Source organism: Leptonychotes weddellii, chromosome 2, assembly GCF_054177405.1.
Source record: "Leptonychotes weddellii isolate Sample4059 chromosome 2, ASM5417740v2, whole genome shotgun sequence".
In the NCBI taxonomy this organism is placed as follows: domain Eukaryota; kingdom Metazoa; phylum Chordata; class Mammalia; order Carnivora; family Phocidae; genus Leptonychotes; species Leptonychotes weddellii.
In genome coordinates, this window is record NC_138370.1 from 89,068,665 (window position 1) to 89,088,902 (window position 20,238).

General features: G+C 40.8%; 1 protein-coding gene and 1 long non-coding RNA gene across 4 annotated transcripts in view; one reads left to right on the forward strand and one right to left on the reverse strand.

Annotated features, from left to right (window-relative positions):
* LOC115943400 (uncharacterized) overlaps positions 1–20,238 on the forward strand; it is a 438,133-nt gene that overhangs the window by 80,781 nt on the left and 337,114 nt on the right. The window lies entirely within an intron of this gene.
* SYNPO2 (synaptopodin 2) overlaps positions 1–20,238 on the reverse strand; it is a 148,932-nt gene that overhangs the window by 8,186 nt on the left and 120,508 nt on the right. The window contains exons 2-4 of one of the 3 annotated variants that reach the window (XM_081812933.1): positions 17,356–17,507; positions 13,101–13,915; positions 8,446–10,646 (exon numbers count right to left, since the gene is read on the reverse strand). In XM_081812933.1, coding sequence (XP_081669059.1) covers positions 8,446–10,646; positions 13,101–13,915; positions 17,356–17,507 — 3,168 coding nt within the window. Of the gene's footprint in view, positions 1–6,915; positions 10,647–13,100; positions 13,916–17,355; positions 17,508–20,238 lie in introns of those variants that run through there. The other 2 variants (XM_081812932.1, XM_081812934.1) reach the window with 2 other exon arrangements.

The following is a 20,238-nucleotide window of genomic DNA, read 5'->3' on the forward strand; positions in this document are numbered from 1 at the left end:
CATTAGATGTTAAAAAAAAAAAGAAGATAGTAGGAAGGGAAAAATGAAGGGGGCGAAATTGGAGGGGGAGACGAACCATGAGAGACGATGGACTCTGAGAAACAAACTGAGGGTTCTAGAGGGGAGGGGGGTGGGAGGATGGGTTAGCCTGGTGATGGGTATTAAAGAGGGCACGTACTGAATGGAGCCCTGGGTGTTATACGCAAACAATGAATCATGGAACACTACATCAAAAACTAATGATGTAATGTATGGTGACTAACATAACATAAAAAAAAAAAGAAATGGTTACCTTTTTCATCCCTTAAACCAAATCATGACTTTTTAAATTTAAAAAAGGGGGGGTGGGAATATTTTTCTGCATAGTGTTCTTAAAATTTGAGAGATTTCTCTTCATCACTATTCTTTTTTCCCTTAATTTACCTGGTGTAAATGAGCACAACCCTAGTAGTAATATACAATGCTAGTTGGCTGGAAGTGGGTGTTCGAGGAGTTTGGTCTAGTGCAAATTCTGTTCAATGGTAACTAGCAAAATGTTAGGCTTCCCCCTACAATGTATTGAGTTATAAGCAAATAGGCCGACAGAAATAAAACTATAGCTTTTCTTCTCCCCTTGTACCTGTTTACAAGTGTCTATCATTTGGGGCTACCAAACTCTAAGAAATCTTTTTAATATTTCTTACTTTAATTTAGAAGATTTATTTATTTATTTTTTTAAAGATTTTATTTATTTATTTGACAGAGAGATAGCGATAGCAGGAACACAAGCAGGGGGAGTGGGAGAGGGAGAAGCAGGCTTCCCTCCGAGCAGGGAGATGTGGAGTCCGATCCCAGGACTCTGGGATCATGACCTGAGCTGAAGGCAGACGCTCAACGACTGAGCCACCCAGGTGCCCCATAATTTAGAAGATTTAAAGTAACTTTTGAGTTATTTCTAAGACAGGTAAAGCTTATCGCTGTGATGCCACAATTTCTTTCATCTGTGACCTTTGTCTTGCGATCAAGAGAGGTAATGTAGCCTTGTGGTTAGTGAATGGCTCTGGTGCTTGACTGTCAGGTCTTGAGCCTTATCCCAACCTCCTGTGATAAGTTCCTTAACTTTTCTTTACCTCAGTTTCTCATCTGTAAAATGGGATGATCATAATATCTACTTTATAGTCATTTTGTGATGACTAAAAAAGTCAATGTTTGTTAAGTATCTAGAATGGCAGCTAGCATATATCTAGCATATAGTAAGCCCTCATAATTATCACCTTAATTAGTGGCTCTATGATTTTTAAATTAAGGCAGTGGAGCCCTGCAAATATAATGAGGGCGTTTTTACAATGAACTTAGAAGTTCATGTCTTCTCTCCTTGAAGTTAGTGATGGGAATGTTCAAACCCCTGTCTAGAATCCATTACACCAGTTCCTCAGGAGATGTTTTCAAAATAACAATGAGACATAGTTGAAGAAAAAAAGAAAAAAAAAAGCTACTGGAAAAAACATAAGGTGTAAAACTGTCCTTGCTGGGAAGTCTTTGACAGAAATAACTGTTGAGAAATCTTCCATTGAGGACACAGTGGCTGGAAAGTGTTGCTGCCTCATGTATATCCAGGAGAGACTTAATGGAATGCTAAGATTCCAGTGACAACTATATTTTAGATTTGAAACACTGAAAGTTTGTGACTCTCTCATTATTATTCTGTTTAGAATTATTCTTATTGAAATGTCTTAAGTTATTATGGGTTTAGTAACAAGCCAAGCTGGGTACGGTTTCACTATTTAATAAGAATATAACCTGAATTACATGTAGTCAGAATGGCATGAAGCCTAGGAGAACACTTCCTTTTACGTAGAGACTCCGATTTTACTTTATTTTTTTAAGTGACATTCCGCCCCAATCTCAGCCCATAAGTATCACCTATTCATCCTAAAATAAGAAAATAAGAGAATTTGGGTAACTAGTACAAAAGCACTGTCAAATTCACCTTTTTTACTTATAAGACAGATGCTTCTTTCTCAGAGACTGGTCTTCATTTCCAACATACTATCAAAGCATCTGAGTTTATGTGCAATCTTCTGAAAGTAAGGGGGGTCTTTCTAATGTCATTCAACAGGTCAGAGTCACCTATAAAGCCCATACAGAGTAGGCTCTTGCTAAACAGTTTGGGGAACACACAATTAACAGGTCTCAGGGAGTGGTATTTTGGGGTCTAATGAGACTGTGGAAACCATGCAGTACGGAAGGGAGGGTCCAGGCTTGGATGTCAGACAAAGGTCTAGTTCTAAACCTATCCTACGACTTAAAAGCTTAATGACTGTCGGACAAGTTGTTTAGCCTCTCCGAGCTTCAGACACCTCACCTGTAAACTGGGAATAATACCTTCCTTTCAGCATCATTCTGAGGAGTAAATGAATTCACAGTATAATCAATTAGGAGTGCAAGTCTACATTGAATACAGAGTCCACTAATGAACACTGTGTGATCTTGGGCAAGTTATTTAGCCTATTCGTGCCTCTGAATCCCAACTATAATTTGTCAACTGGGGATAATGATAGTAGCTATTCCATAAGGACTACTGATTAAAAGACATAATCTGTGGTGATCACGTATGGGAATGGAGGGAGGTGTGGCTGAAATGGGTGAAGGATGTCAGAAGGTACAAACTTCCGGTTTTACGATAAATAAGTCTGGAGAATACAATGTAGAGCATGGTGACTATAGTTAATAATGCTATATTGTATATATGAAAGTTGCTAAGAGAGTAGATCTTAAAAATACTCATGACAAGAAGAAAAATTTGTAACTGTGTGGTGATGGATGTTAACTACACTTATCGTGGTGATCATTTCACAATAAATACAAATATCAAATCCTTATGTTATACACCTGAAATTCATATAATGTTATATGTGGATTGTATCTCAATAAAAGAAAAGAGATAATCTATGAAAGATACTTGGCACAACTCAGGGCCCCAAATTTGTGTTCAGTTAATGTTAGCTATTGCTATAACTTATGGGAAATATTTAACACAGTTCTTGACACATAGTAGAAAGGTAATACATGAACCCCTCCCCCCCAACCTCCTGCCTTTTCCTCGGGCCTCACGAGGTTGTTTGAATGGCTGCCCAGCTTCCATCTCCATCCATGTAATCCTGCATTGGATCATAATACTTGACTCGAGGCCTTTGGGTGGTTTTGAAAACAGATTACTGCATCAAGTAAGGATATCAAAGATTCCTTGACTTCTAAAATGTCTGCTGAAGAACAAAATACTTTGCTGCTTGATATTTATTCCCAAGAAGAAAAATTTTCTCAGTTTATTCCTAGATTGCGCACTACTTTTCAACTCAGAGCTAGCTGCAATCCTTTGTTTTTTGGTTTTGTTTTGTTTTTCCATGAATGAATCATTAATAGTTATCAAGGAGCTCAAGAAGTAGAGGCTGTGAAAGCAGGATTCCTCCATGGCACATATGAATGTTATTATTCTGGGTATTATTAGTGTTATCAGGGAGAGGAAGGAAGGTAGGCTGGAAAGTAGGTCCTTGGGACCACTTTTATTAGGGACCCTGAATGCATATTTCACCAGTCAAAAAACACACGTACTTTAGATAAACATGCCAAGAATGAGGTAACAGGGGTAAAAGAAATTCTATGTATCAATAACAAAAAATGACTTAAACTATAGGACCCCATAATAAGCCTAACTTTCTTTTTGAGATATACTTTATTAGCTAGCAAACCTTATATGAAATCAGGAGTCAGAGAAATGTCTGACAGGATTTGATATTTTCAAATTAAATTTTTTCTTCACTCAATTGCCTCTGAGCAATAAGCTCTGTGATTTCCAAGTGCCAAGAGGTAATTTAGTGTACAGATATACATACCATAGAAACATATTAATTTTTTGAAAATTTAATAAACTGGCTGTACCTGGTAATGTGAAGGAAAGAATAAGTCTGATTTGGGGGGCTCTTCCAGAAGACTGATTTTTATTGGCCTGCTGCTCCATAGGATAGACTATAATTTTCATACTTTTCTTTTTTCTTTTTTTTTTTTAACCATAGAGGAAGAAAAGGAGACTGGCCTCTTTTAGTGATTTTGCCTGGTGTTTGGGTCCTGTGGGAATTTGTGAGTTTGCTTTATGGCCTTTGGCCAACCCTGGTGGGAAGTGTAGAGAAGAATTCAATTCTGCTTTTTCCCAGAATACTTGTTGACGAACTTAGTAGCACTGAAGTGTTACATGAGTCTTTGTGTCCCCCAGGGTCCAGTGATAAGGGGACATGAGACCAGTGAGGGTCAGTGTGTCTGGGAATATAATGTTGGTTCTTAGAATTTATATATTTTTCTCATGAACTCTTAGCAATCTTTAAAACAAACTCAACAACTCTGATTTTAGGAGGGAATGAGCACCCTCGCTGCCCACTGCTTCCCTTTGAAGCATTTTAAGCATTTAGCTTTTCAGAAAACAATCACTTCTTGTTGATAACCATGACTTCAAATAGCCTTCCTGCTGGGCCGGTTGTGACTCATAAAACAGCAGGGGATTTCAGGAACTCACCCTTAGAATACGGGTGCTTGCAGCTTCTCAACTTTATAACTGGATAAAATGATACACAGCAAGGGCTTTTGCCTGAAAGGTTAAATCCACCCTCAGACACTAAGAGTCCTGTGTCTTCTTGGGCTCTTAAGAGGCTGAAAGTGCCAAAAGAGTGTCAGTGTTTGATATGCCTGTCAGCAGCACAACGACCTTCAAAGTTCTTTAACCTAGTAGCTGTAAATAGGACAGTGGTCCCAAGTTTGCTTTAAACGTAGATCATTTGTTTTTGACATCTCAGATGTGACTCTCGCTGCCAAGCTAGAATTCAGGCTGTGTGATAATACTGAGCTGCGCTATGAAGAAGCCCTCTTCTAGAAAGGGGTTGGCATGATCTAGAAGAATTAAAGAACCCTGGCTTGCTTGAAAGAACTATTGTGTAACTCGGATCGGTTTTCCTATAGTTAAATGAGTTGCTTCTTGTGCCGATTAAATGCGATACATGTTACCATTAACAATCATGCTAGATATATTTTGAAGTACAAACTTTTACATGCTCCAGAATGACAACCCAAATGTGTCTTATAAAATACATTCCTAAAATCTTATGCTTTATGCTACCAACGAATGGTCAAAATGCAGAAACAGTGTGATCCTTCCTCTCTCAAAACAGAATGTGTTTTTATCAAAATATTAGAAACAATATCATAAATGTTTTAAGACTGAAGTGTCAGCGCTCCGATTCCCAGTCTTACCAGTTCTGTGATTCAGTCTATTCTCCTCCAAGACTGAGAGGCTTATGCTGTGTTTCGATTTACATACGCCTCTCTTCCTAGAATATCTAGTGTTGTGCACATTCGTCATGGCACAACGGTCCAGGAAGAGAGGTTTGAGACATTGTTAAGGGGAAACTCACGGGGAAAACATGGCATGAGATCCTGCAGCAAGTCAGTGACTGTGGCTACATTTTCTGTTATATGTCAGTGCCTGTAAATCATGCAGTGGATTCCTTGGGATAAGGTACATAAGGCCCCGAACATAACACAGGCCCTCAGTAAATGACCACTGCTATGGTGTTGATGATGAAAACTTGACTTCACAGGTGCTCTGCCTAGAAACTAAGCTGACAAAGGACAAGGGAAAAGGCAAGGTGCTAAAACTAAACCAAACCTGCCTCCTCATACTCCACAACCAGCCAAACATCTGCCACCACAACGAAGCCAACAACACCCGGATTGCAAAGGGTGCCCCGTGGGCGGGAAGCTGAGGTCATGAGTTCTAAGTCTCCCACCTGCCACACTGACATCATTCCCATAACTCCAACCTGAAAGGTGGTACATACAGCTTATTCTGCATGCAAGTTCCCAGGAGGCTCTCTGGTTGAGGAGAAGAGGCAAAGGGAATCCCTCTTGCTCCAGGGAGCTGGCTTGGGCCTTTTCTTTCCCACTCCCCCAGCCTCACGGTGTGGTTACACTCCGTCACGGATATAGTTCGGGAGGATTCCACCCCTCCTCCATAATGTAGGACCATACGATTCAAGATGAGACCTATGCTTCTAGTTCCCAGTTGAGGTTGTGGATGCTTTGATTGCATGCCTGGCATGTTTCTTAGAAGCATTTTTGGGCACCCTATGACACTCCCAGTTATGCTAGTGGTGTGTTTAGTCATCAACTCCAAATAGTGGCTCTGCTAAGATTGCCACCTGTCCTACAGGAAATGGACTGAAAACACTTCTCATTCCTACATACCACAAACCCCTGGACAACTGGGAATACTTGTGGGTCATTACTAGCCCAGGCTACATTTGAACTGGTCATCTCAAATTAACTACGCTGTGTTCCATGATCTTTCCTCTACTTCATACTTCATTCTTTAAATGCTATGTCAAGAATGCAAAGTTATAAAAATGATCTCCTTTCCTGCTTCACCTTATGAAGCCTTTTTTGGTTGTCCTATTAAAAAAGAATGCAAAATGCACAGCATTTAACAGACTTCCTTTGCAGGGAGCAAGTAATCCAAACAATAGTGTTATATAATGGATAGATTGCTTTTTCCTTTACTCTGTATTAATCCTCCTAATTGATTTCCAAAAAAGGCAAATGAGGGACCTAGCTGCATCCTGTGGTTGTAACCTCTAGGTAAACTGCCACCAAAAGGTAATGGAAGATTTTCCAGAAAAAAAGCAAAAGAAACAGCTCCATTGTCCTGCAGCTGACTTAATTCTTTTTGTGTGTTCTGTCGTAGAGTTTTACAATGTACAGACAAATGAATACGCTCACAAAAGGAAATTCAGAGGTTTGGGGGAGCAACAGAAGAGAAACATCAGCGAAACGACTTAGGTCAGAACAGTCCTACAGGGAAGATTATTTTTAGAAATATGTACATTAAGCAGATAAAGAAGGAAGTGATATTTTAATAGGATAGTGAAAAATAGCAGGTTGACAGTGATAGCAGTAAAAGAACAGGAATACAGACATTTTCAGAGGATTAAAATGGTACCATGTACCCTCAAAGCCGACAAGTTTTTATAAGAGGTCTCTAAACATATCTCCTGTATTGAGTAGATGGTTTTCCTCGGAGCTGTCAAAAACGCTTTGTGGCTCTCTACATTAATTCCTGTTGAATATTTTCCATGGTTGGTCAGACTTGGACTTAAAATAGATATGAGGAAGGTCTTCAGGTTTACCGTCAGTAACATTATTAACTTCATAGGCAGCTGGATGATGGCATGGTGTGTGACCAATCCAAATTTACAAGGTAACCTTGCCTGAATCCTCCTGGTCCATCAAGTATAAATGACAAAGTGAAGGTATGAGAATAGAATTGCAAGGAACAGTGGGAGAAGCAGTGGCCAGAAAGCAAAACAAACACAAGGAAAATAATCTGTGAGGTCACTCAGAAGTGATGCTAATCATTGTGTGTTCTCACCCTACGGCCTCCGCACACATGGGGTTCCTCGTGCTTCACAATCAGCCCTGTAGTCGGTAATCCTTCATGCCTCAATCGTGTGCTTTCCCAAGGGAAAAGAATAGTCCTATGTACCTTTATCTGCAGCCTGCTCACCCTCTTTCACGTTATTCCTTTACACTGTACTCTACCACTTGCCTCGGCTGAAGAACACAAACTTACACTTTCATGCGCAATTGGTGATACACTCACTTCGTTTCTTAATCAACTGGGAAGAGAAGATGGAAATCCGTCTCTAAGGATAATTATCCTTCTTGCCCTATCTCATTTACTTTAAGGAAGTCTTCTGAAATGAGTTAATACATAGAAAACCTAATACATAATAAGTGCTCAGTAATCACTGACCCCCTGTTCCTCACCCTTCTGATTAAACTATGTACATTTCAACAATCCCCAGAGCACCGCCTCTGCAACATCCAACAGGTGGCTGAGGTTGACAGACCAGAGCTGATCCCTGTCCTCAATAAATTTCTTATCCCTTACCACTAGTATTAGAGATAAAGCACTACCTAAAAAGGAAATCTCCGTCAATACGTGTTATATTTTCACTACATTTGACCCTTTTCACCATAGAAGCAGAGCTGTTATGCTACCTAAAGGCTGTGTGCAATGTCTGCTAACACTGATCACTGTCTTTCTTGTGACTAAAGCATAAATCCTAAGCATCCTGCTTACTTAATATAATGGCACATGTCTATTTTGGGGTGCTCCCATATTTTTTAAGTGTGCAAAGGAGATAAATGTGTTTTAAGTCAATCTGAGTTAGATTTTTGACCCATTAAAAATAGTATGCTCCTTGGACCCAGATTGGGAAGTGACATCTGAAATTAAGTAAGTTGAGGACTTGCTAGGCATTCTCGGGGACTCAAGTAACACTGCAAACAACTTGTTTCAAGCAAAGTGGACACTCAGCTTCGGCTATAAGATTACTCTTCCGCGATAGATGGTTTCCACACCTGAACTGGGACACCACTTTTCTTAGCTGAGAACTTCGGCCTCGGTGCCACAAAGTAAGACGTAGCGGCTGATTCTTGCTTGGGAGAGGTGGCAATGCCCACGGGCACTGGGGATGCGCTCACCGGTGAGGTGGCCTCTGCAAAGAACGCAGGCGGAGAGCTGTATGCGGGCACCGAGTACACAGAGGAGGCCTGCGCAGTAATGGGCGAGGCAGCGTTCACGGGCCGGGGAGGAAGAGCTTGCTTCATGGCTGGCACTGGACTGACCTTGGCGGACGACTTCTGGAGGAGGCCATCCTTTGCATCTGGAGGTTGGAAAGTAAACAAGGATGCGTTTAGCTGATACGGTTGGTGCTTCATGACGTCCAAAGCATTGAGGGGTTTTTTGCCCTTTTTCTTGCTTGTCTTGGAGGCCTGTGGGGCTGGAGACTGAGACTTGAGAGCAGCCAGAGGGTAGGAGGGGGAGTGGATAGGATTGTAGGCCACAGGAGGAGGTGCGCGGACGTTGGAGGAGTACTTCCAGCCGGCCGGTAGGGACGGAGTGGGAGACTGGGCGCGAGCAGCATGGGCCTGCACCGTGTCTGAATCGACCACATACTTCTCCATCCTCGACTGCCTTTTTGCAAAGAGCTGGGCTCCTTTCCCACTCATTCCTGGGAGCTCATTGGATGGTCCCGCTGCACCAGCGTGAGCAGCGTTCACTGTTGCTGTGGGAGCCGCTGGCTTAGGTGTGTAGTTGGGACTGGCTACTGCTGGTTGTGGTCCTTTGAAGGGACCAGCCAGGGTCAGAGCGCTCGCGGGCCGGGCAGGAGCGTGGGCAGGCTGGGCTATTTTGATGGAGGAGACACGGGTGCCCTGCGACGGGTTGGACGTGGGGAAAGCAGGAGGCTGGGTCGGAGGCACGCCTGGGGACCAGACCGGAGACATTGGAGTTCCTGGTTGGGAGGACGAGGACTTGACTGCGGGTTTCGGAGCAACAGGAGGCGGAGTCTTTTGTTTTGCCGAGGAGCTCTGCATGAAATTACAAGCCTCTGCTCCTAAACTGAGGTAGTCTTCTTCGGGTCCGGAATCGACTCCGGCTCCAGCGACCTTTTTGCCTTCCGAATTTTGAAGAAGTGACAAGAGTTCAGGATTTGGGCTTACTTTGGGCTCTTTAAAAGTGAACATGGGCTTCGTCGTGCTTCTCCTTTTGGCCTCCTGCAATATTCCTGTTCTTTTTGCGGGCACAGCGATCCTTTCATCCCGGGAGGCTATTCGCTCAGATGAGTCGTAAAAGGCTGGCTGGGACCAGGGGGCAGGCTGGGACCAGGGGGCAGGCTGGGGCCACGGAGGAGGCTGTGCCGGGCCAGCTACCGGACTTGATACCGCTCTGGAGAAGGCTTCAGGTGGAGGTGTGACTGCAGAATAAGGTGGAGGCGCCGGGAAGTCCGCCATGGGACTTGCCATGTTTCGGGTTGGGGAGAAGGGGGTCGCTGGCTGGTTCACAGACCCCGGGAAGGGTTTGGCTGTTCTGTTCATAGGGATCATCCTCTGGGCCTCTGCTGTTTCGGACACCCCACTGAAGCCATTCTGTTGGGGCACATGGCCATGACCATGGCTCACCTCGATGTAGCTTCTGCTCACAGAGCTCTGCACTCTTACAGATTCTTCGTCCTTCCTTTGGTAAGAAGCCATGGTTCTCAGGCCCTCCGACTGTGCAGCATCGGGTTCTCTGCTTGGCACTCCACCCACCCTCTCCTCCTCTTTTTGGGCTGCGATCTGATCCATTCGCTCCCTCCTCTTGGCAAACATGAGGGCGCCCTTGCCTGAGGTGTCTGGCAACATCTCCATCTTGTCACCTCTGTTCAGTTTCTTCTCGATGTCCACTAGTCCGGAATCCCAGTCAAAGTTCACAACTTGTGCGCTGTCGTCAATGTCAGACAATAACTCTTCATCCACCTCTGATTCACTCGTGCCCAGAAAGGCTACTTCACAGGTATCCTCTTTGTCACCTCCTTCGTCCTCGTCTGCCTCGCGCTCAAGTTCGCCAGTGCCGTAGCTGACTAGGGTGTATTTCTTGGCCCGCCTACGACGCTTCTTAAACATCAACACCCCCTTGGAGTTGGGGTTGGGGGCATCTGTAAGAAGGAGGGCAATGCTTTTGCATTTAGATTTTGCTTCTTTCACCTGCTTTTCTGATAGGCTTTCACTCCTCCTGAGCCCTAGGGAAAGTACAAAAATTAAATTGAGTTGATGAATTCCAAGAAGACCTCATAGCAACCCAGAAATCAACTCTCCTGGGGGAAAGTAAATATGGAAAAAACATGCTTACAATTGGCCGCTGAATTTTGAAGCAATCTAACTCATTTATCTTTCTTATTTCTTTTAAAATGTATACTTTTATGATGGTATACAATGAAATATATAACTGCACAATGGTCTGTTTCACTTGCTCATATAAATACATCTTTATGTATGGTGATTAGAATATATGCAATATATGGATCTTTCTACTTTGACAATAAATATTGGCTACTAAAAGTCCATAGGATATAATCAAAACTAAAAAGGAAACAATTTAAGGACATAATATAGTCTGAAAAACAAGGTAAGACATACCTTGTACTTCCGTATTTAAAAAATAAAATGTCAATATAAAACTGTCTCCAAGCATTTTTTAAAAGTGGGAGTGGGGAGGGCAAGAAACTGTTATTTCGAAGTGTTTCAGTGTAATGAATTTAAATATTTAAGTTTTCTTCTTCTTTTTCTTCTTTTTTTTAAACTCTGACATCTCCCCAGAGTCCCTGTATTCATGGTGACTGGATTAATATAAATTCAAAAAACTGAATGAATAATAATTGAAGGCACTGAATCAATAATTGCTAATGATTTGGAACACGGGATCATTGTGAATACATGTAAGAAATTCAAGCTACTAAAGCTGTCTAGATAAATTTGTTTGAAATGGATTGCTATTTTGGAAATATAACACTGCTTCAGTCGCAGCAAGAATAAGCATAAATCTTAAGGAAATTTAAAAATTATGTGACTAGTGACCCTCTTAATTGTGGGTAAAAGCTGATGCAGAAATTCAGTCATTTAAAATGAGAGTTTGACAGTTTTAAAGTAACAACATTTATATTTAAATTTTTTATTTTCTCATGACTGTTATACAAAATAAATTGGTGGCAAACTAATGTATAGCATCAGTTAATTGTCATCATGTATTTAACGATAATGAGCATGATTCACAAGCAAGTTTAGAATTCTTCAAAATAGTTCAGTGGAAATTTCAGAAAAACTTTTTGAATATTTTATGACTGAAAATTAGGTGTTGTTTTTTTTTTTTTGTCCCTGGAAAAAATCAGACTTCATGATTCGTTTTTTTAAAAAATAAAATAGAATCAGAGTGAATAGTTTTCTAACAAAGTTACAGATATTCCCTGGCAATCGAATTTTATTTAGAGAAAACAGTAAAATACTTAATCATTACTAAATGTAACTCCTTTTTTTGACCAGTGTTATACAACTTCCTATTAAATTGACAGTCACAGTTGCACAGTTGTTGCTCACTTCACTGCCAACATGTAAAGTATGGGAGGGATGCCTTAACACACTTGTTTAATATGCCATAAATGTGATGCTTCAAGTCTAAGGACGATTAACAGCACTTGCCAATAAAGCTACAAATGGTTATGCTAAAGATATGCTTGGAAGGGAATAATGAGAGGTTAGAAGATTTAATATAGTACTTTGAATAACTGAGTTCATTACCGTTGCGTATCATTCATACCTTCAAGTGCTTTTGCTAGTCAGCCTTTACCTCCTCAAATGAAATTCTAAAATTTGTTTAAAAAAAAAGAAAAAGAGAGAGAAGAAAATAACAAAAATCATAAAACCTAACTGACACTCTTATCTTCATTCTCCTTTCTGTAATCACTCCCTTGGGTAAAACAAAATACCGTAGACAGCCTTGAATTTAAATATATTTTACATTTGGGGACATTTAAATGCCTCCACGGGTCCCGGGAGACTGACTCCTGTGTCTAGAAGGTAGATGAAATGCTTTGCAGTCGAGTGAAGACATACAAAACGGAGAGGATCATGTAACTGCTCAGTATGCCATATGTCCTTGTCTGTCAAACTCACTTCTGCAAGCATCATCAAGCTGCACGACAATTTTTTTTTTTTCAAAATGAGGATCTGCTTTTAATATCAGTGGTGGAGCCTGTATTTTCAAGACACCACTCAGCAGCAGACTCAACCATTTTTGACATTTAAACTCCGAGTCCACCTGACTTCAGATACTCCCCTCTGCTATTTTACCTGAAATCTTACAACATTCTGAGACAAATCAGAGACTCGTTAACAATATTATTTTCTTGAACAGTTCCTGGCCCTTTGGGGATAAAAGAAAGTGCCTTAAATACATTTAAATCTATGACAAACTTCCAACTTATTGCCTCCTCCATTTCAGAAATTGGTGTTCTCCACAATTTCCCATTTGTTATTCTGTGCATTAATTAAAAAAAAAAATTTTTTTTTAAACCACAGAGAGAGACATAAGAAAAATCTTAAAAAGAAAAAAAAAATCCATGTAAGTGAAGCAGCAGCAAAATGCCCTAAGCTCCCAGGGCCCTTCCAGTAGCCCAGCAGGGGCCCTGGGCCGGACTTACGTGCGTGGCGCGCTCGGTGCTTGTGAGGTCGGCTGTGATCCCTTTCCGAGCGTGGATCTTCTCCCTGCTCTGTGCCTTCTGATGAGACTGCAAAGGATACCAGAGAAGGAGGTGCTTCTGACTGCCCTCCTTCCACTGGAGAATCCACACACCCCTTTCCTGCCTGAAGCCTGCACCCTTCCGTCTTCTGCCTGTCCAAGCAGTCTAGTATCACTTCCACTCGGGGCAGCCCCGAGTCTCCTGCTTCACTTCCTTGGATCACTTTTAACTCTGTGCCACTGGAGAGCTGGATTATCTTGCTGGACCTCAGAGAAGCCTCCCCTTTCTCCTTTGTGGGGACTGAATTTATGTGGACGATCCCGCTGTGGTGTACATGGGGAGGATCTGGGTCAGGAGACTTGGATTTTTCAGCTCCCACGAGAGCCACCACGGGGACATTCGTGACCTTGTGTCTCTCTTGTGAAAGGGACAGTTGTAGCTCAACCACAGGGCCTGGCTGCCCAACTTCTGCCTTCTCCCTTAAGATAATCTCGTCTGCTAAGCGTCCTGTTTGGGGGGCAGGCATAGGGGGTGCCACATGGTAGCTCAGGCCTGTTTCTTCTTTTATGCTCCCAGAAAAGCCAGGACCACTCCCTTGGTCCTCAGCTAGAGGAGCCCCACTCCCGCCTGAGGCAACGTACAACTCTCTGTGCTGGTTCTTTGCGGCTGGTCGAATCTGCAGGGTGGTACTTTCCACGCGCCCCTCATGAGTGAGATGCTCGGGGGGGTTGTTTTCAGTTTCAGAGATGGAAGTCTCATTTACTCCACTGGATGGTCTGCACACAGAAAAAGCAGTCCAGAAGGTTAAATCAGAGTGTTACACCTGCCAGAGAACTTTCTGACACTTTCATGATACATGATACAGTCAAAATATTTCCTCTTAAATGTCAACTGCAACATATTTGAGAGCAGAAGTTGGCAACATGTTTATATTATTATTTAAGGATCTTCCAAATAAACTTTTCTTTAAAGCAAAGCAAAAATGCTTACAAAAGATTATGGAACCTAAATCCATCCTAAATTCAGCTTTGATTTTTTAAAAGCACAGGTTATAGCTACACAGATGTCCAAACTTTATCTGTAATTATTTGGGTGTTTTCAAACAACCACGTTCGTTCTAATATGACAAAGCATTTCAGTGTCTTACTGACTCTAAGTTTAGGTCTGAACATTGCAATGTCATGTAAACATATTCAGCAGCTTCAGAGTAATATTAATATACAGATAATTCAAATAATCCTTTTAGAGGCTGTGCTTTCTTGAAAGGAATGAAATAGAAGCTGTTTTTCAAGCTCCAGAGAGCATGTGTTTTGTAATAAGTGGACCCCAGCCCAGTACTCTTGTGTAAAGAGAAATCCTTTCCATGCTGCAATGAACCATTTGAGTCATGGAGTATTTATAATCGGAGATGTCTCCCCTTCTCCCATTTGAACCTGTCTCTCAGAGCATTTCCTTATAGGATGTCTGAAGTCAAACTGTTCCTTTATCTCTCAGCTAAGAAGCCCAGCTCTGTTCACCACCATCCTTTGCTTTCGGCCTTAACCATTCCCAGCTGGTTTTGCAAATCTGGGTTTGCAAGAAGCAATGCCAGTTTAAGAGTCAAACGACTTCTTGCTAAAATGCTAATTTAAACTCTGCTTTTAGAAGAGAAGCATCACTCACAGAACAGCTGTAGGAGATGCCTTCATGTTTCACATTTGTAAGTTTTTTTAAAAAAGCAGCAGTGTCCATCTCTGCCCCTTTCCTCCTCCCTCAAAATGCCCCCCTGATTAATGCCAGATCATCATTTGAAGGGAGTGAACCCCTACTCAAGGGGCTACCCAAAGGAATATACCTTAGAATCTGTCTGATAGAGTTTCTGACTAATGTTCAAAATCATTGCTCCTAACTTTGCTTTTGACTGCATTTAGTAAAGCAAAACTAAACAAAAACAATAAAAAACTAACAGTCAAATGAATTGCGGCTTTCTTTAAGGAAGTAATCTGTAAACCTTCCTGGTAATTAAAAAAAATTATAACACAGCATTTTAAAAACATGATGATAGCAAATTAGATCTTTCTTATATAGGAAATGATTAATACACTCTATGCAACTAAACTTGATGGTACCAAAAGATCAGAGAGTTTTAATTTAGGAGGGCCTCGGATGGAAGTAGATTAAATCACTTTGAATTATGTTAGCAATCAATTATGAAGCTGAGAAGAGAGTCATTTGAATTTATTCCAGTCTTACAAAGTGTAATACAGGCAAATGGATCATATAAATGTTAACATTTACTGGTAGCAGAAGCAAAATGGATATACATGAATACAAATCATGAGAGCACTAAAGGTTAAAGATTTGTCCTTAAAATGCTCATTTCCTTTCAGTCTACATAGGGACAATGTTCAGATACCCAGAGTGGTGGTGGTGATGATGATGATGATGATGATGATGATGATGATGATGATTGCCTTTGGGCTGATTTTAATTTGAGATTCCATTCAAACCTCATCAATTAATTATTTATTTTGCCGATGTCAAAATACTTAAGAGAAAATAATCATCATCATAATTCCAGTTATTAAAAGTAGCAGAGACCTAGTTCATTTATTTCTGGAAGTAAATATGTACCTAAGGCTCAGCTTTAAATCACCATGGATTTTCCCAGTGATAGCCATTGTAATCAAAACAAGAACCAGCAGGGAATGTCCCAGACCACAAATATGTTCCAAAGAAACTGGCCTCATTAAAAGAGTAAAGACACTAAAAAGGGAACAAATTAGAAAAGGTTTTCCCCTTATTTGGGATGTGATTAAACCTTTAACAAAGATGGAAGTCTTCAAATACCTCAGAGATTTATGGATGATAATGGCAAACGCTGTGTCCACCCTTGGCAAGACACAGTTTTCTTTTAAACGTTTAGTTTTCTTTTAAAAGCAAAGGGCAGCTTTATAATTAAGTAGGATCCTAAAGGCTTAGACATTGGGCTTGCTGGGTAAATACTTAGATGGGAGAGTCTAAGAATAGTGCTACATTTCTTTTATTTTCACAAGATTATGGCCCTACCGAGTTCATGTGTGAAATAGAATCAATAGTGAATGATTATCAGAAGGGTAATGCCACACTGTCGTGTTTCTGCAGAGTTAAGACAAAACCTGGAGAGCTTTCAATTCTGTGTGAGATTGTCCTCTGGCATCTTCCTGAAGGCTGCTCTCCAGGAAGCCAGAACTTTCCTTTCTGGAGGCATTACAGTGCATGGTCAGAGCCTCACTTGCAAAGTTAGTAGGGATTTGTACATGGTCCTGTGGTTTGCACAGGACTGTAAAAATGTTGATGCTGTTGCTTTTTTGTGATTGCCCTTGTTTTCTTTTGTCTTAACGTTTAAAGTTTACTACTGCGTTTTTAAGCAATTAGGTAGGGAGGGTGGTATTTGGGGAGATTAAATTAACAAGTGATTTCCATTAGTAGTCCACAACCTTTATTCTAACCATCTGCTTTTGTCCATACCCAGAAGGTTTTGCTACAGGTCCTGACAAGAAGAAATTGAGCTGCTTTTAGGGGGTTTTGTTGTTCTTTTCCTTCTCCTAGGCATTCTCTTTGTATAAAAAAAAATTGTTGTACAGTGTAACAGTTTAACACTTAAACATTTTTTAATGGAATTGATTGCTGTTCTTTTTTAAAATTTTAATTCCAGTATAGTTAACATACAGTGTAATATTAGTTTCAGGTGTACAAAATAGTGATTCAACACTTCCATACACACCCAGTGCTCATCATGACAAGTACCCTTCTTAAGCCCCATCTCCTATCTCCCCCTCCACCACCCCCCCCACCACCCCACTGGTAACCATCAGTTTGTTCTCTAAAGTTAAGTTAAACATTTTTAATTCATCAGTGAATCTGGAATTATAATGTAGTGATCCTGACCCACCACAAAATCTTGACCTAGAAGTATTAAATTATGTTCAACATACTGAGCTTTCTAAGGAGCTCGTCTAAAATACCTAAGATTTTCAACAAAGTTCATGACACAAAAATTTTCAAGTTAATTCTCAATTAACCAGAAAATTAATTGCCATTTTTCAAATACGGTGGTTCTTCTGTTTAACTATACTACCCTTCTACAGAGCAACCCCAATTTCCCCATAAATGACAAATTATATATTTAGTAAAAGCTATAGTCATTCCCATCTAACTTCAGGAGAAAATCAACATTCCAACAAATGTTTTGTACCTTTTGATAAGCATTTGGAGAGAGTCCGTTATGCTCTCCATGAGCTTGATGACTTGGGGGTAGGTGAGGTCTGCACAAGGGTTGCCATTGATAGAAACCACTTCATCCCCCTCACAGAGCCCAGACCCAGAGGCTTTGCTCTGGCTTCGGATCTGAGTGGAGTGAAAAAAGAAAGAAAGAGTTAGAATCATATAACTTGTAAAAAAAAAAAAAAAATCCATGACACCATCTCCGAGAAACGTTTATTTGGGAGGTAAATAGATCTGCAAAGTATAAAATCAGCCCTGGTTTTTAATCCATCTGTTGACCAAGAAGACCATCTTAAACCCTTCTGACCCCTTTCACGCACACAATGTATTATGCACCATCATGTCAACATTTAATTCATAGCATTGTAAGTGAATGGAAAAGGAACATAAATCTATAGTAAAGGAACTGGAATAAAAGAAATAAAGAATAGGGAAGAATGAGGGCAGACATGTGAAAATAACTGAGTTTACATTAAAAATAATTGTCACACTGTGAAGTTTGATTCCAGTCAGAGAGTGACCGCTCACATTCAAAAAAATGTTAAAAGCTTTTCCATTGTGGAGGTGGGTTGAACACTGACTGAAGAAGGAGATGTAGGACAGGACAATTTAAGGAGAGAGCAGTACAGCTAAATGAACTAATGAAAGCTGTCCCAGCATAATGGGGAAGTTAGGCAGCCAATATTAAGAGTTATGTCAAAGACAAAAATCCTTTATTGAAATCAACTATTGAAGTCTCGGTACGAACCAAAGTTTAGCAAAAAAGAAAGAAAGAAAAAGACGATTTTGCAAATAATAAAAACGTCCCTGCTATAACAATTGTATCATATTCTTGCCCAGAATGACGTGGAACAAAAAACTGGCTAAACCTAAAAGAGAACTTTTAGAACCTGGAAAAGAGAAATTTAGAGAAGTAAAATAATGGCAGAGAACCCCCACCAGCTCCTTAGTGAGGAATAACTGGAGGTTTATATCACGTATAATTCAGATTATGGTAAAATGTCATGCCGATTATTCTCCCTCTGCCCTTCCAGGTTCCTTCTCCCCCTCCTCGGTGCTACATCATGCCAGTGGGGGACCGGCCTCTAGAGACAGCACTGGCTGAGCTCCCTGCAAGCTGCTCCTGGTTGGATTTGGTCAACAGTAAGCCCCAACAAGTGCTCAAAGAGCAAGAGGAATGAGAGATCAGGTAGACAGATGTTCTCCCTACTGAATGTGCTTGGTCGTGGTTTGGCAATGGCTCCATTCCTCCATCTAGAGAGTCACGGCTCCTGTCTGTCTGCCTCTCTCCCTTGCCTTAACTCTTGCGAGATTCCAATTAACGCGTACCATCTTCTTGCCTCTTCAGGCTTTTTATCTCCAGGTCCTTCATTATCATTTGGTGGTTCACTTAAACCTGCCTTTAGTCCCTGCATTATATTATCTTCAGTTACCCCTCTGAGCATGCCACCTATTTCCTGCTGGGACCCTAAGTGATACTAATGTGGTTAGATGTCACTTTATAATGTGAGTTTACTAGTTCTCCATGAGCCATGTAACATGTCATACAATCTGAAACTTAACGGCACTTTAAGATCCTATTCTAGATATTTTCCACCAAGATGATCCCTTTCTCACTATTAAAATCAAGATTCTTTTTTTTTTTTTTTAAAGATTTTATTTATTTATTTGACAGAGAGAGACACAGCGAGAGAGGGAACACAAGCAGGGGGAGTGGGAGAGGGAGAAGCAGGCTTCCCGCCGAGCAGGGAGCCCGATGCGGAGCTCGATCCCAGGACCCTGGGATCATGACCTGAGCCGAAGGCAGACGCTTAACCACTGAGCCACCCAGGCGCCCCTAAAATCAAGATTCTGAGTCCAGAGAGATCAAAGCCTTGTCAGCAATACTTCTTGAAGAACGTTTTCATAGCCAGGCTCATTTCTGACTGGGCGTGAAACGTATTTCAACTTACCTCCAACAGCTGCCCACTAATCGATAATCGGCTGTTGACTAATAAGGTTTAAGTTTCTATCTCCAGGTGCATTTACATGTTAAGTGGCACTCTTGAAAGTAAAAGATACCTTTAAGTGCCAAAACAATGACACTTGTGAAGTTTAAAGTGATTCAGGTAGTTTTGCTCTGGGAAGGTCTGTCCTTTGATGGTCATAAATTATAATCTACAGTGGTTTCCTGTTTTCTGACAAAATTATCTCATTTTTGTTTTGGAAGAACATACTAGTTTATTGCAAAATATTTGCAAGGCTATAAGGAAGCAACAAAAGCAATGAGAAAGAGCATATGCCCCCAATTTTGAAAAATATCTATTTACCTGCCAAATATATTTGTTTTGTTTTGTCTTGCATGAAATAATTAAAATAAAGACTCACAAGAGAGCTGTTAATAAGTCAGGGATAAAATAATATCCAACAGTGAACATTTAAGTTAAGGTTAGAGTTGTTTGTTCACATTTCAGTCATTTAAATTTATTTATTTTTTTTTTTATAAAATAAGATGAGGTGGATAATAAAGCATTTTTTGAAGCGTAAACCCATTCATTCAGTTGAGTCAGATGTACTAGAACACAGACAGGAAATTCATCCTTTGGAGGACCAAAGAGGTTTTATGTTTCTAAGACAGATGTATCACTACACCTTGTACCGCTCAAGGCCCAGTCTCAGGGGTGGGGAGAGGGGGTTTCCCTTTTATCGGCAGTAAGTTGTGTGAGTTTTAAGCAACTTCATGGGTTTGCAGAACAAGTTGAAAAACTGATCCTTGGAAGAGAAATAAATCCCCAGCTTAACAGAGCTGTCTATCATGCAAACGTTTTGCTTGATGGGAAAAGGGCAATTCATCATTATGCTTGTCAAGTGGAGC